We start from the raw sequence: 16,280 nt of genomic DNA, 5'->3' as shown, positions 1-16,280 counted from the left end.
TTGCTTCTTCGTCTGATCCACTGGTGAAAAGGAGGCTTTCATCCTCTCCTTTTTCATCTAGAACTGCTTCATGTAATAAAGTGCTTGTCTTGTACTCAAATATTGTAGAGTACACGGGGAAAGTCGTTAAGATTGCACAACTGTCCATGTTTTTATGTTCTTGTTGTGTTTATTATTTTGCTTTGTGTTGACTATGATGTGAAGTGCTTTGTTACAGCTGCAGCTGTTGTGAAAGCTTCCCCCGTCATGGCGCCCCCTATGCAGGTGCCTCGATAGCAGCTCCTAACCCTTTTTAAATCCCTTTCCGTTGTACTATTTTGTTTATGGATTGTATTTCTATGCATTGTTTTTATCTTGCTCCACCCCTTTCAAATTTGCTGCTATAGATTGCAAATGTCCCCATTGTGGGACTATCAAAGGCTTTCTGATTCTGATTCTGATAAAACCAAAACATGAAAGTAAAATTTTGACTTCAAACATAAATTCGAAATGACGCCTTTAATTTTGAAAAACTCGGAACTGGTCTATATTCAGGACAAGCAGAACCGTACCGTGGTAATCCGTCTCAGTGAGCTGAATCGTTCCTCCCAAGTGGCGGCTGCTTTGCGGAAGGCTTCGTGTCTACGTATGAGCTGCTCCACCTCATCCACGCTGCCTCCCAGCTCTTTGCTGCTGATCAGGGGCTCCTGCGCCGCCAACCACGCCTCAGCCACAACCGCCTCCTGAGCAAACTGGTGAACCTCCAGCACTGCACGGGCAACATTTAGACACCCTTGTACTCTATCGTGTTTGGTGTAAATTGCCTGGCATGTCCTCAATTTATCTCACGATAGTATACAAACATACATATTGATTTATATAGTGCTTTAAAGGGCAAACAACGTCACTTTTTTGTTTTTTAACTGACCTCAGAAAAACGTTTTATAGCATCTAAAATACCCAAAACACGCAGTATGATATTTTTAGTCAAATGCAAAACACCAATAAAAATGACTTGGTGTCCAAAATCTGCAAAAAATTGGGCATTTTCAGAAAGTCCCGCCCCCAGTTCCTGACGTCACGCCAAGACGTCTTGCATTGCTGGAGAATAAAAACAATGGCTTCAGATTCGGATAATATGCTTTCTTGTTACACATATGATTCAAATAGTTCTGAAGAGGAAAGCATACATGTTTGCCATCGATTAAAGAAGGCCTTCCGCGTCATTTTGAGGCATCTGGACTGCAATGTAACGTCCCACAAAAGAGGCAGAAAAATGGCGACCAGCTCCTGTGAGGAATGTATCAGCCCGTTTCCACAGGCTGATACATTCCTTGCATGGAGCTTGGACTCCCTCTGCTGGCGGCTTTTGGATGTAACACAAGGGTTTCAAAAAGAACAGTACAGCAAAATACATTGACGTGATGGAAAGACGCTACAATGCGTCTTTTTTTACGGTCAGGAGGCGGTCCTTTTCTGACGTCACGTGAGGACTCGTCACCAACTCAAAAACAAGACTTCCTGAATATTCAGCGCGAGTCTTAAAACGTAAAATATAGCGATATGCGGTGGAATCTTATTAAAATACGCCCAGTAGAAGTCATTTGAAGCCATTTTACAAATTATGGACACAACTTGTCCGGAGACGTCGGTTGTCCTTTAACAACAGCTGAAGCTGTAACAAAGCGCTTCACATGGACAGTTATCATATACAGGACTATGACTAATGATGTTACAAAAATTAGACTAGGTAACATCTAGAGTTTAACTCATTCACTGCCATTCCTGAATTTATTCGGGAATTGAAAATATGACGTGGAGCGCCATTCCCGAATTTGTTCGGGTTTTGTTTTTTCTTACGGGGGGTGGGGGGGTGCAGATAACGCGCTGGTTCGACCAGGGGGCACCATTTGTCTTTTGTACAGGCGCCCCCACTTACACCCCATATTACACCAGAACCAAATGAGCTAGGAATTAACTTTTATTTCTAATGAAAGAAGGGAGTTTCAGGTTTCTTACGCTGCATTGAATGTTTATGTAGTCCTAAAACTCAATATTCTGTGGGTCCTGGAATTTGAGTGAAAAGGACTGGAGTGGATACATTTTTGCAAATGTCTGGCAGTGAATGAGTTAACCAGTCATACTTTTAGTGTCCAGATGTCATTTTTCCTCATTAGTAAGATGTCCTATTTGCATGCTAGTGTTGTTCTACCAGTATGCAAAAACTGATGCAGTAGAGTAAAAAACATTATTTGTTATATTGAATAAATGTTCAATCGTCTTTCCATAATATACTCTACTTGTGGATGTGTATTTGCGTACGTTGCTGCAGGGCCTCCCAATGCTTGTCCCACTTTACAGACAGCTCGTGTTGCTTAGCGACAACCTCGTCCAGCTTCTCCTTGATCTGCACTCACAAAATGTCAAACGTTATCATCGTTATCATCATAATGATCATTAGGTGAGAGGTTGCACTCACCACCAACACGGGACTAAGTCACAGTTTGTCATTATGTGTTATTTTACTTCGCACTGGTATCATGTGATGATGATGAAGTGGTACGACGTCATGCTATGTTGTCATACTGCACCGTGCAATATTTACTATAAGTTTACTTTGTTGTCATCAATCTATTTCAGCCTAAAATAATAACTCCAAGTTTTTAACTCATTCACTGCGAGACGAGGAGCAAAAATATGTCCAGTCCAGTGCCTGTTTTTTCATTTTCACTCAAATTGCAGGACGCATAGAATATTGAGTTTTAGGACTACATAAACATTCAATGTACCTTAAAAAACATTAGACTCTCTCCTTTCATCAGAAAATTTTAATTCAATCTTATTTGTTATCTGAAATGGGAGTGGGGCGGCTGTACAAAAGGCAAAAGCTCTGACCAGAGCTTGATTTGTGCCCCCTGCAAGAAAAAAAAACAAAACCTAAACAAATTCGGGAATGGCGCTCCAAGTCATGCCTTTCAATTGCGGAATAAATTCGGGAATGGCAGTGAATGAGTTAGTTGCATTTGTTTATTGTTATTTTTCTTACATGTTTGAACCACGTTATTGAGAAAAATGTCCCAAAGTATAAAAACATAAGGGACAAGGTAAAGATTCCATTATTCATTGGTCACCTGCTACACAGTTGACTAAACTAATGTCTTCTCCATGCTCTTTGCGAGTGTTTTCAGTTTGCAGTTCAGTATTTAACTGTCAAAAAAACATTTGAAAGTGTCACAGGGACTGCAACCTAATTTTTTTCCCACTTCGCTCGCTTGGGAGTCAAATTTTAAAGGACAACCAACGTCACTTTTTTGTTTCCTAACTGACATCAGAAAAACGTTTTATAGCATTTAAAATACCCAAAACACGCAGTATGATATTTTTAGTCAAATGCAAAACACCAATTAAAATGAAGTGTCCAAAATCTGCAAAAAATTGAGCTGCGAATTGGGCATTTTCAGAAAGTCCCGCCCCCAGTTCGTGACGTCACGCCAAGACGTCTTGCCTTGCTGGAGAATCCAAACAATGGCTTCAGATTCGGAGAATATGCTTTCTTATTACACATCCAGTTATGAATATGATTCAAATAGTTCTGAAGAGGAAAGCATACATGTTTGCAATCGATTAAAGAATTTATTCCGTGCCATTATGAGGCAACATTGGGGGGAAATGTCTCACCCAAAAAGAGGCAGAAAATGGCGACCTTCTGGGAGGAATTAATCAGCCCGTTTCCACAGGCTGATAAATTCCTTCTATGGAGCTTGGACGCCCTCTTCTGGCTCTTTCTGGTGCAACATGAGGTTTTCAGACCAAACAAGCATTGACGTGATGGAAGGACTGCTACAATGTGTCCTTTTTTTTCGGTCAGGGGCGTTCCTTCAGTGACGTCACGTACGGACTCGTCACCAACTCAAAAACAACACTTCCTGAATATTCAGCGCGAGTCTTAAAACGTAAAATATAGCTATATGCGGTGGAATCTTTGTAAAATACGCTCAGTAGAAGTCATTTGAAGCTATTTTACAAATTATGGACACAACTTGTCCGGAGACGTCCGTTGTCCTTTAAATCTCAACCAAAAAAAAAAAGAAATACAACAAAGTATTGTAGTGATGCTGTGATATTACTGTAATATAAAATATGTGTCTTGATGCAATAACAATTGGGAAACACCGTTGCAATACATTAACAAATTAGTAAAGTGACCTGGTGAGCTGCAGGGTTCCTCGCCGCCAGCAGCATCTTTCCCATATCGATACATTCCATCACACTCTGACTCCGGGCATCCACCTCGTTCCTCAGACTCTGGTGATAGTTCATCAGAACCTCCACAGATGATACATCCCTAAACATCACATGATGACACATTGGAAATATACATAAGGACAGCAACAGTCCCAATGGGAGCAACCAGAACCTTGTATTGAAATGATCCAAGCACAAGAAGTGTACTGCATGCATACCGCGGCTTCTCCCCCGTGTTGATCTGGCAGAAGATGGAGTCCATCCACATGATCTGATCGCGAGCAAGGCCCAAGAATCTGAGCTTGTCTGTCTCGGTGGTGATCTGTAGCCGACACTCCTCACAGGAGGTGAGCAGCTCTTTCCAGCATTGCATGACTTGGTGCTCTCGGCAAGCAATGGCTTCCGCTTTCTCACCAGCATATACCGTCCTCAACTGGGCTGCATTTTCTTGCAGTTGACGCACCTGATGGATCACAATTGCGTGAGAAGACTATCAAAGAGAGGGAAGAATCATGACCTTTTAGAGAAAACGTTTTATATGCTGTACCTGAGTGACCAGGAGCTGGATATCCTGCTCGAAGCCATGCAGAAGCCTTTGCAGCGTGCCAGTGTTGGCCGTACTGCTCTGACGGATGCGCACCTCCGGTAACCTGCGGTGCTTGTCCTCAATCTGAGACAAAACCTGAAAACCATGTTAGCAAAAGTTCCTTTACGTCCAACCCCTATAGGAAATGCCTATAATTGTTAGCATAATAATAATAATAATAAATGTCATTTATAAGCACCTTTCAAAATTCAAGTCACACTGGCGCAAATGGCTGCCGCTGCTCACCCGCAGAAAAAAACTTTCTTACTCCATGACAGTTTTGAAAGGCGCTTGGAAATAAAATGTATTATTATTATTATTAGCTATCTAGCTAACTCGCTGGCTATCTAGCTAGCCATCTATTAGCGATCTATTAGCTAACTATCTGGCTAACTAGGTAGCTATCTATTAGCTAACAAGCTAGCTTTCTATCTATTTGAGTTATTGTGTGTTGAGTGAACACTGGCGCATGTGGCTGCCGCTGCTCACCCACAGAAAAACTCATCCTGGGACTGTAAAGTGACCTTGAGACGTATAAAAGGCTCCTATAAGTGAATTATTATTATTAACTTTGATATACTTCTCAAGACTTTTGAAGGACATCCCGTGTACAATATTTTGGACTCTTATTGATATTCTCGATGGTGTATGCCAGTATATTTTGGTTCCCGTCATCCTAGCTCAATGTTTTGTATTTTTCCTACCACCTAATTGCCGCTACGAGCTCACCTCTCGGCAGTCGGCGAAGAATTTGTGCAGCTGGTGGGAGGCAGCAAGCATCTGTGCTCGTGTCTCTATCAACTCCAGCAGTTCAGCCCATGATTCGTTGACGCCGTCCTTCCACTCGGCGATGACGGCAGCCTCAGCATGGCCGTAATCGATAAGTTCGTCCACCATTTGATTGACAGCTGTCACACGTTCCTGACCCACGCTGCCTGTCTCGGATGCAAACTCTGTAAATTTCTCCTGGAGCAACTAAAAAAGGAAAAAAAAGACATTATTATTTTGTCAATATTGGAGAACCTTCTAAGTTATGAGTAGCAGTGCAACTGTCATGTTTAGGTTCTCCTTTAAATCACCCTAATAATCACTCAACAGCATTTTAGACACTGTACCAATGTAAAGTTTTTCAGCGCAATTGGCCATTTAAATTAACTTTGTTAGGTCTTCTTTCATAGCTCAGAACTTACGCTGACATGCTCAAAGTCCTGTCCCAGCTCGGGTGAACTAGCAACCACTTCCCTCTGAGCGATCCATTGCTCCAGCTCATCCACCTCGCGGTTGAGCTGGTAGAGCCAGTATTGCTGTTCCAGGCGGCTCTTGCGCTCCTCCACCAGATCCTTCAGCGAAACGTACAAGCGATCCACCTGCGACTGACTCTTACTGATTTTCTCACTGTGCCAGAAACAGAATACAACAGAGTCTGTTTTTTTGTGGATCCAAGTGTCATTGATGTAAGAAAAATATATTGGATATTTATTCCAAAAAGTATAGACCTTCTTGGTGTTGGTTCAAAATGTCTCTGAAGACTCGGTTCAATCAAACATTGATTGCACATTGATTGCGGATTGTCTCTTTAGACCAAACAGTATCAAAAAATGCTACAAGTGATCTCAAAAGGCTTTGAAGAATCTCAGGCTGATTCAGTTGGTCTTTACAGAGTCTCCATTTGGTTAACAGAGCCGTGATGGACTGAAAACATTTCTTCTCATGCTTCAGATGATCTCAAAAGTCTTTGATTTTGTCCAAAAAGTCTATAGATTGCATTGTGTGTTTGTTCGCTAACCAGTCAGGGTGACCCATCTCCAGCAGCTGCCGACACTGCTGAGACAGCAGTCCGATGGTCTCTGCATAGTCCTCGACGGTCTGTTCCAGGACCAGGTGCTTCTTCAGCAGTTGCAAGGTACTTGGCTCATCCTGAAAAGGAGAAGACAACGGTGAGGCGAAAGGAAGACGTTTTACAAAAGCACTCGTGAAAATAATTTTCATGCTTCAATAAATGTGACCTTTTATGGAATTTCCAGATCACGTCGGGTTGTGTAAGGTTGTTGTGCATCCCGAAAATACACGTTTTTTTCTCACCTTCCCTTTCTCCTCATTCATCATGTGCAGCTCCTGCTCACTGAGCCAGGCCTCCACCTCGGCCGTGTCAAAATAGTACTGCTGCGCCTGGTACATGGCATCCAGCACCAGCTGCCGACGTTCCGTTTCGGCCCAGAGCAGCGCCCAGAGCTGGGACAGTTGCTCGTGACCCAAATGGACAGCATTTGCCTCGGGGCTGCGGACCGAAGCGAAGATAGCTGCACGCTCCAAGACCTCCTCCACGCGGCTCAGGTGACCCTGAAGCTCCTTTTGGAGAGTCTGTAGGAAAAGAGGGTAAGGATGCATTGGAGCAGGTGTGGCCAAACCTTTTCATTCAAAGGCCACATTTAATTTATTTGAATGGGGAGATTCTTATGGCCCCACCTGATTCTTCTTCATGAGCTGCTGAACCGACTGCAGGGAGGAACCATGTTCCTGACTCATGGCCTGTGGGAGGCGCTCCTGCACCCACAACTGCAAAACGCAATGACAAGTCAGGCATTCTCACACAAGCGCACATGAAGAGCCAGAGACGTAATTGTAAACAGTATGATTGTTTTTTTATAGTCGCGCATCGTAGACGATACTCACCATCTCATCCTCCAGGTCTCGTCCCACCTGGTGCACCTCCTTGGAGGCTAGCAGCAGTCGCCTGCGCTCCTTTAGAGGTTCGATCAGGCGCACCATGCGAGCCTCGACCGCTGCCTGCTGCTCGGCCACCGTCTCCTTGGCTCGTGTCTGTTGCGGCACAGCGGACGTCTGAGCCTGCAGATCGCTAACCTCCTGGTACCATTCCTCCATCTGGTACTCCATGTTCTGAATGTACAAGAATGAAGAAGACCAGGTAGGTGCATGGGTAGATAGGCGAGTAGGTGTGGTGGGGTAGGGTAGGTAGGCGGATAAATCGGTTAGGAGGTGTTTCGCGTATGCAAGAGGAGACGCAACCTGCAATTTCTTCAGCTGCCTGTTGACGGTGGCCAGGTCGTGGCCACAATCCACGTAGGCCAGCTGGCCCTCCATCTGCCCCAGCCTCTGGTCCAGGCTGCGGTAGCTCTGAGACAGCAGGTCGGCCTTGTTGGACTGAAAGAGCTGTTGGGCCCTGGCTTGCGTGGTGCTCTCCAGGTCGAGCCAGCACTGGCGAATTTCCTCCAATTTCTGTTGCACCAGTGGGCTGAGCTCAGGCTTCTCCAGGATCAAGTGTTGGCCCTCCTGTGGGACCCCGATAGTACATGTCAGCAACACAACATATGTGTTATGTCGGATTATGAGAGACAAAGACAACACAGATAGACAGAGTGTCACCATATGTGAGAGTATATCTGTCTGTGATGGGGAGCTGCAGATGAAAAGAAGAGACCATGGTAATTGAGGGGGAAGGGAGTGTAGACAATGTACCATTGCATTTCCCACAGACACGCACACACACACACCAAAGCACCTGCTCCTTCCCATCCCCCAGCCAAATGTTATTCCCTATTTGTACCCTTTTCACCAGTAGCAAGGGTAACATCACAACGGAAAGAAATCATAATCTTTGAAGAAATGTTTTATGTTGTATAAAAAAAAAAATTATATTCATTATGATATCAAATTGTTAAAACAAGAACAGTTTAGAAAAAAATCTGGATTTACAAAAAGAAAAGTGTCCACTGTTAAGCCCCCAAGTGTTTTTGACTGTTTTTCCTTGTGTGCCTTTTGTCAATATCCTGTTGTAAGAACAATGAAGATCACGACTGCTGTCAGGCTTCACAATTCCCAATGATCACATGTGAAAAAAAAAAAAAAAAAAAAAAACTATCCTGTTGTAAGAACGGTTTTTGCAATCTAATTTGCACAGTATACAGTTGATATTTTTATTTTGTTATGCTTAGAATATCTTGTTTTCTATCCTTTCACTCCCACCCCAACCCCATCCCTCTTCAATTGCTGCTGTGGACTGCAAATTTCCCCATTGCGGGACGAATAAAGGTATTCTGATTCTGATTCTGAGACCAGGCTTTCTGACACTCATCTTCCAGCCTTTACCACTAAAATTTGCCTCAAATCTTCTTTCAAATCTCCTGAGACAATTTTTCCTTTCTCTCATCTCAACCATGTTTATTGTGTTTACGCACCATTTAATTCTTCTTAAAAATTACCTTAAAATCTTGTGGCTGATGATGATCATGCCTCAAATTCATTTTTTTGCCATCGGCCACATTGTAGTTACATTGCAGTTTTCTCTCGGGGCCATTATGAATTTGGGGAAGCCATTAGAATGTTTAATCCCCTCCAAATATTACATTTAGAGCGCACAACAAATGAATGAATTTTTCAAACTTTTCAAATTTGAAGTAAAAAAATATGACTTTTATTGTGGCTTACATGGAAAAAAAAATACATTTTGATTCGGACTTTAGCATGCATCATGGAATTTAACAAGTATGATTTGCTTTCACGGGCCAAATATAATGATGTGGCGGGCCAGATTTGGCCCCCAGGCCTTGACTTTGACACCTGTCATCCAGATAGTCACGAAAAACCATAGTATTAAAGCTCACGGATATCCCTATTCTTATGGCCTGTTATTGGCCTGAAAAGCAGCAATAATGCAGCACTGAGATGTGAAATTGTTGTTTAAATGTGTCTTGTGAGTGTAGTCGCACCGCGTGGGCTGAAGCAACCACATTTGCTCACAGGCATGCCCACACAGTAGACTCAGTAAATATTTTCTATATTTATTGTAATGCACATAGCTAGATGAATTCTGGTAGTGTTATATCTCACTTGCAAGAAAGGGAAGAGATACAGATCGAAATTCAGCCAATAACGTGTAATTAACATAAACACTTGTCAAGGTTGTCATAAACATTCAAAATTGTTTATTTGGAAAACAACATCAGTTGTCTTTCTGGTTTATTCCTTACATGTAAGATGATGAACAAAAATTCGGCATATGTGATTTTCTGTCTCATGTGGGAGGTGATATCACTCACGCTAACAATTAACATCCTTGTGACCACAGACATACAACCGTTTACGAGGAAACGGAACTAATCACCAATGTTGTGTATTCATTGCATAAAAGATGCACGGCGCACAGATGGGAAGCACTGAACAAAGTCGTCTGACAGAAGCTAAGACGTACAGTCAGTCTGTCACTGCGACAGGCATCTGCTAGCCTTCAAATCTGCTAGCTTATCAATATTTACTCCAGAGCGTGGGGGAAACCCGACAGTCATTCATTCGACATCCTGGCTTGCCATGTGGAAGCAATACTCGCTACTAACTACTATGACACACCACCAGGAAAAACAATGCTCCTACCACACTATTACTACTCATACCACTGTCACTCCTAGAATACTATTACCATCACTCAAACTTGTCAGGTCTGAATAAACAACACCCACAGCTAGTTAATGTAGAATGTGATCCAAATAAGACTACTGTTTGTCATCAACCAACATAACTAACCCGACATTCAAACTGGAAAGTAGACTCCCAAGCCCGTCGAGGCATCACTTGTCTTCAAAGCATTTTTTGTGTGCGTCATCATTGAGGTCAAAAGTAGTCTACATGCACTTAGAGGCGATGCAATCAGTACATCAAAAAAAGAAAAACACCACTCACGTCGAAACGGCAGTCCTTTAATCAGGACAACCCTTTCCTCAGTGTTTGAAGAGCTCTTCAAGTACATTAACAACAGTCGACGCTCAAAGGATAAAGCGTATATTTTATACTTTTTGGCTGTCAACATGACAACGACTTGTGATATTAAGTTATGATTGGTACGCCGGCCGTTCTCTCTGTTCTCCCAGAGGAGGAGTTGAGTTTCAGCCATACCCACTCACGGAATACTGCAGGGGAAAGCTTGATGCAGTGCACGGGTAAGCGCATGAGTGACCTCCTTTTCGTTTTCAACATATGCCTCACAAGGGCCCAGTCACCTGTTTGATTCCAACAGCATTAGGATTGAGTTATATGGAGTGGTTTTAATGATGCTCATGTAGTGCCAAATACGTACTCAGGAAAGAAATGCTTGCTACAATCCATCTGACATAGCAATAGCAACAGTTAGCATTAAATGGCATCTCTTTAATTTTGATGATGGATGGGAACAGCATGATTCCTTCCAAATTAGCACAAATGGGGTTAGATGATAATGTGGAAGGCAATAAAATGATGAAAGCGCAATCACAGAGATGAGCACAAATAGTGGGTCATTTGTAAGTCACCCCAATGTAGCACTGACTGTGCATGTAATGCAGCTTATAAATGAAGATAGTATGCAAGGTGTAGAAGGATGTGACAAAACTACAAAATTAAAAGAAGCTGAGAAAAGGCTGCAGTTTGTCATGTTTCGCCCAAAATCGTGCAGCACATGACAGAGACAACTAAAGAAGATGATGAAAGACAGATAAAATTTGAAAATGATACGTCACCAGAAAAAGGTTTGATTTTGAACAAAAATAAGAAAAGTTCAGTCTTCTGTCATTTTTTTTGTACATGCAATGCTTTTTTTTCCTTTTTAACCCCGATTCCCCGCCCCTTTCAATTTTGCTCCTGTAGATTGCAAATTTCCCCACTGTGGGACAATTAAAGGATAACCGACGTCTCGGGACAAGTTGTGTCCATAATTTGTAAAATGGCTTCAAATGACTTCTACTGAGCGTATTTTAATAAGATTCCACCGCATACAGCTATGTTTTACGTTTTAAGACTCGTGCTGAATATTCCGGAAGTCTTGTTTTTGAGTTGGTGACGAGTCCGTACGTGACATCACTAAAGGACCGCCCCTGACCGTAAAAAAGACGCATTCTAGCGGTCCTTGGACACTTTAAGTCATTTTTATTTGTGTTTTGCATTTGAATAAAGATATCATACTGTGTGTTTTGGGTATTTTAGATGCCATAAAACGTTTTTCTGATGTCACTTAAAAAACAAAAAAGTGACGTCGGTTGTCCTTTAAAGGCTTTCTGATTCTGAAAATAACCATTGACAGCAAAAGGAAAAGGTCACCGCAGAGCTATTTGTAATATTTTGCTGAAGTAACCCAGACTATGCATGACACACTGCGTTGAAAGGGGAAAAAAGCTTTTGAACTGATTTTATGAAGTGAAATAAGCATCCAAGATGACAACCAATAAAGCAAAAGATTACAAAAATCTGTTTATAGGATCACACCAAAAATAGCCATGCATTATATGTTGCTAGGGACGAGGAAAATGATGATGCATTAATGTTGGAAGAAATACGTGGTTGAAAGCATCAACAAAAACATTTCACACGATTTCTGCCGAAATAACTATGCATGAAACGGAAAACAGCCTCATGAGGCTCTCGAGCCATGGGTTACTGCCCCCCGCCCCCCGGCCACGACAGTGTATGATATGCTGTTTGTTTTGAATGAGGGCATAAGGATAGCACAACAAAATAAATGGACTCACCATCTCAATCTTGTCCAGCCACTCTTTGTTCTGTGCGAGTTCTGCCATGAAGGCCTGGTGCTTGAGCCATTTCTTGTGAAGCTTCTGCATGTCATCGCAGTTTCCGTCTCTTGCCATCAGCATCTTCTCGCTCACCCAGTTGCCCAGCTGGGGGGCAAAAACAAAGAGCTTTAAAATCGGAATCAATCAATCCATTGTTTTAAACCAATACGTTTGGAGGTCCTGAACCAATGGGAGCATTCTAGTACTGATAAAAAAAAACAACAACAAACAAAACGGATCTGCTTAAAGTGGACGTAACACCCCTCACCCCATAAAAAAAACAATGAAAAAAAAAAACCACAACCCAAAATAATTACATAGAAATACATACACACATATATACATTTATAAATATTTCCTCCTATATTCCAAAAACATGCGTGTCAAGTTAATGGAGCACTCTAAATTGTCCCTTGGTGTCAGCATGTGCGCAGATGGTTTTTGAAATATGTACTGTTTGTTTTTGAAGCTTTGCAAATGGCTGGCAACCAGTTCAGGGTGTCCCTCGCCTACTAATCAGGAACAGCTGGGATAGGCTCCAGCAAACCCCACTGCCCTTTTAAGGATAGATAAGTGGATTGGAAAAAAAAAATCATCAGATCATAAAAATAATGGGATATCTTCTATTAAACCATAAAATAACAATAGGAATACATGTGTATGTATATATATATATATATACACAATATACACACACACACACACACACACACACACACACACACACACACACACACGCACACGCACGCACGCACACACACACACACACACACACACACACACACGTACATGCGCGCACGCACACGCACACACGCGCGCGCGCGCACACACACGACAGCATCGTCATCTCCCGGCAACAACATCCTCGCATCGGCATGCAGCATCGCGGTCAACTCAAACTGGCTTTTACCAGCGACGCTCTTTTGCAGGAACGGCCCAAGGAGGAGGAGGACGAAAAGGAAGCGAAGGGGGGCAGGGGTGTCCGTCGCCAAGGTCCGCATCCGAGCACGTGCGCAGGAGAAAGAGACGGAAAAAAAACCTGGTCCTCCTCCCCCCTCCTTTTCCCAAAACAATAAAATGGCAGACTGCCCGAGATGATGCGCAAGCACCTCCCATATTCATTGAAGGGGGAGGTGGGAAACGAAGGGATGGGGGGTAGTGGGGGGGGGGGTTTACTGGACACAGCTGATGATGCAGGGGGTTCAATGTGTGTGTACGTGTGTTTTCTTTAAAAGGGATCTCTCTCTCTCTCTCTCTCTCTCTCTCTCTCTCTCAACCACGCCCCACCCCCACTTCTGCAGTTGCACCGAATGAAGGGAAATTGGACCACGGCTTGCGCTCAGCGTGCTGACACGCTGAGTCTCACCGCCAATGTCAGGGAATATTTTCTTCAGAAACTGCTTTGAGGTTCTACAGGCTTTAAATTTGTGGTATTTTTCACTCATTTGACTCCACTGCACATGCCATTTACTGGTTTTAATCAAGCAGTACACATAAATTGTATATTGTGAATCATATTTACAATTATATAAGAATCATAAAGGTGTTTTGCACGCTTCGATCCTCCACATGGAAGATTGAAGACTATGTGTGCTGAATTGGAAGCCAATTGGTCAGGAATTAAGTCTGCTGTGTTCACTACCAAAACAATACAAATGATCCTTTCTGACTTTATCAGAAAGCCTTTAATCGTCCCACAATGAAGAAATTTGCTAATTTTCACAGAATAAAATAATAATAATAATAAAATACTACTACTACTACTACTACTACTAATAATAATAATAATAATACATTTCGTTGATAAGCGCCTTTCAAAACTCTCAAGGTCATTTTACAGTCACAGGATGAGTTTTTCTGTGGGTGAGTAGCGGCAGTTCACTAAACGCGGAAGTAAGTCAAATAGATAGAAAGATAGCTATCCATCCATCCATTTCCATACCGCTTATTCTTCCTATCTCAGCTGTCTTCGGGCACGAGGCGGGGGACACCCTGAATTGGTTACCAGCCAATCGCAGGGCACACAAAGACGTACAACAGTCACTCTCACACTCACAACTTGGGACAATTTGGAGTGGTCAGTCTGCCTGCCATGCATGTTTTTGGAGTGTGGGAGGAAACCAGGGGACCCGGAGAAAACCCACGCGGGCCCGGGGAGAACATGCAAACTCCACACAGGGAGGCTGGACCGGGACTCGAACGGGCGACCCCGGCAATGTGAAGCCGCTGTGCTAACCACTCAACTACCGGGCCGCCAAGAAAGCTAGCTAGCTAATCATAAATTTTATTTCAAGCGCAGCGGATCATAAGCCGTACTTTCAACAAATGACATTTTAAAGTGTTTTCCATATAGAAGGCGCACTGATTATAAACCACATGGTCATGTTTTGAAAAAAAAATGAAGGCTTTGAGGTGCGTCTTATCATGCGGAAAATATGGTACATTGTTTACAAACCCACAAATCAAATGGGAGCAGAGAAAGAAAAATCAAGTATGGTCTTTGACTCACCTCGTGACAGTCCTGGAGGAACCTCTGGAGAGCCCATTGGAGATTAAGTTTTTCCAACCACTGCTGGGCCTGCTCACGGTTCTGGTTGCCCCTGAACCAAACACGTGAACACGTCAAGTTTGCATTTTTCAGAAGAGACAATGTGAAATGTCCTCATACTGTAATTTACCATAAAAAAGATATATAAATGTATAAAATTTGGAAGAAACCCCCACACAGTAATAATTTTCCTCAAATTCTGCACACTTATTATTTATAATTCATTAAACATGTGCAGCATGAATGGGTGAAAGGTTATTGTAAATTTGAATTCATAAATACAGACACTCCCTACTTACGAACATTCAAGTTACGAACAATGGTACATACAAACATTTTTGTGGGTATGTCAAAAATGTTCAGATAGTGCAAGTTAGATTTTATAATGTAAAGTTAAATCTTCATTTTATTTATCTTATTACGTACATGTACATACTGTGTGTGTGTGTGTGTGTGTGTGTGTGTGTGTGTGTGTGCATTGTGTAGTGTGTGTGTGTGTGTGTGTGTGTGTGTGCGGTGTGTACAAGCCTTAAAGTGTGTTGTGTCCATCTTCTCTCTCTTGCATTTGTAGTATTATATTTTCCGTCTGGCGCTGTTGTACATGTCCATATCTTTATGGACATGTACGGATTTTGCTGTACTTGTTTGGTCTGGGGACCTCGTGTTGCACCCAAAAGCCACCAGAAGAGGGCGTCCAAGCTCCATATAAGGAATTTATCAGCCTGTGGAAACGGAGGTGGCCACAGGAGGTCGCCATTTTGTGCTTCTTTTTCGGTGAGACATTTCCCCTCAATGTTGCCTCAAAATGGCACGGAATAAATTATTTAATCGATTGCAAACATGTATGCTTTCCTCTTCAGAACTATTTGAATCATATTCATAACTGGATGTGTAACAAGAAAGCATATTATCCGAATCTGAAGCCATTGTTTTGATTCTCCAGCAATGCAAGACGTCTTGGCGTGACGTCACGAAGTGGGGGCGAGACTTTCTGAAAATGCCCAATTCGGAGCTCAATTTTTTTGCAGATTTTGGACACTAAGTCATTTTTATTGGTGTTTTGCATTTGAATAAAAATATCATACTGCGTATTTTGGGTATTTTAGATGCTATAAAACGTTTTTCTGATGTCCGTTAAGAAACAAAAAAGTGACGTCGGTTGCCCTTTAAACATACTTATATAAACCTTAAACATACTTATATAAGCCTTCAACATATATTCCAATCAAAATATAGCACTGAAGCAACTTACGAACGAATTCACCTTATAAATGTATCTTGTCCGTAAATTGGGGAGTAAGTTGGGGAACTGACAGACGCACACGCACACACGCATACGCACACGCACACACACACACACACACACACA

The 16,280-nt window shown here is 42.5% G+C and overlaps 1 protein-coding gene and 1 long non-coding RNA gene across 4 annotated transcripts in view; one reads left to right on the top strand and one right to left on the bottom strand.

The window, feature by feature from the left end:
- Window positions 1-16,280, bottom strand: part of sptbn4b (spectrin, beta, non-erythrocytic 4b) — a 48,204-nt gene that overhangs the window by 11,105 nt on the left and 20,819 nt on the right. For all 3 annotated transcript variants that reach the window (XM_089014390.1, XM_089014391.1, XM_089014392.1), the window contains exons 24-37: window positions 14,873-14,963; window positions 12,322-12,468; window positions 7,838-8,101; window positions 7,484-7,708; window positions 7,277-7,366; window positions 6,893-7,171; window positions 6,597-6,727; window positions 6,001-6,205; window positions 5,540-5,785; window positions 4,772-4,906; window positions 4,443-4,687; window positions 4,186-4,324; window positions 2,302-2,386; window positions 552-748 (exon numbers count right to left, since the gene is read on the bottom strand). In XM_089014390.1, the coding sequence (XP_088870516.1) occupies window positions 552-748; window positions 2,302-2,386; window positions 4,186-4,324; window positions 4,443-4,687; window positions 4,772-4,906; window positions 5,540-5,785; window positions 6,001-6,205; window positions 6,597-6,727; window positions 6,893-7,171; window positions 7,277-7,366; window positions 7,484-7,708; window positions 7,838-8,101; window positions 12,322-12,468; window positions 14,873-14,963 (2,479 nt within the window). The remainder of the gene's footprint in view (window positions 1-551; window positions 749-2,301; window positions 2,387-4,185; window positions 4,325-4,442; window positions 4,688-4,771; window positions 4,907-5,539; window positions 5,786-6,000; window positions 6,206-6,596; window positions 6,728-6,892; window positions 7,172-7,276; window positions 7,367-7,483; window positions 7,709-7,837; window positions 8,102-12,321; window positions 12,469-14,872; window positions 14,964-16,280) is intronic.
- Window positions 10,513-13,747, top strand: LOC148888393 (uncharacterized). Its single transcript, XR_016117229.1, has 3 exons — window positions 10,513-10,761; window positions 13,293-13,356; window positions 13,665-13,747. It is a non-coding gene; the product is annotated as an uncharacterized LOC148888393 (long non-coding RNA).

This window comes from Hippocampus bargibanti, linkage group LG14 (genome assembly GCF_051943395.1).
Source record: "Hippocampus bargibanti isolate YZ-2025 linkage group LG14, ASM5194339v1, whole genome shotgun sequence".
Taxonomy (NCBI): Eukaryota; Metazoa; Chordata; class Actinopteri; order Syngnathiformes; family Syngnathidae; genus Hippocampus; species Hippocampus bargibanti.
Note: the sequence above shows the minus strand (reverse complement) of the source record. Positions and strands in the feature narration are given on the sequence as shown.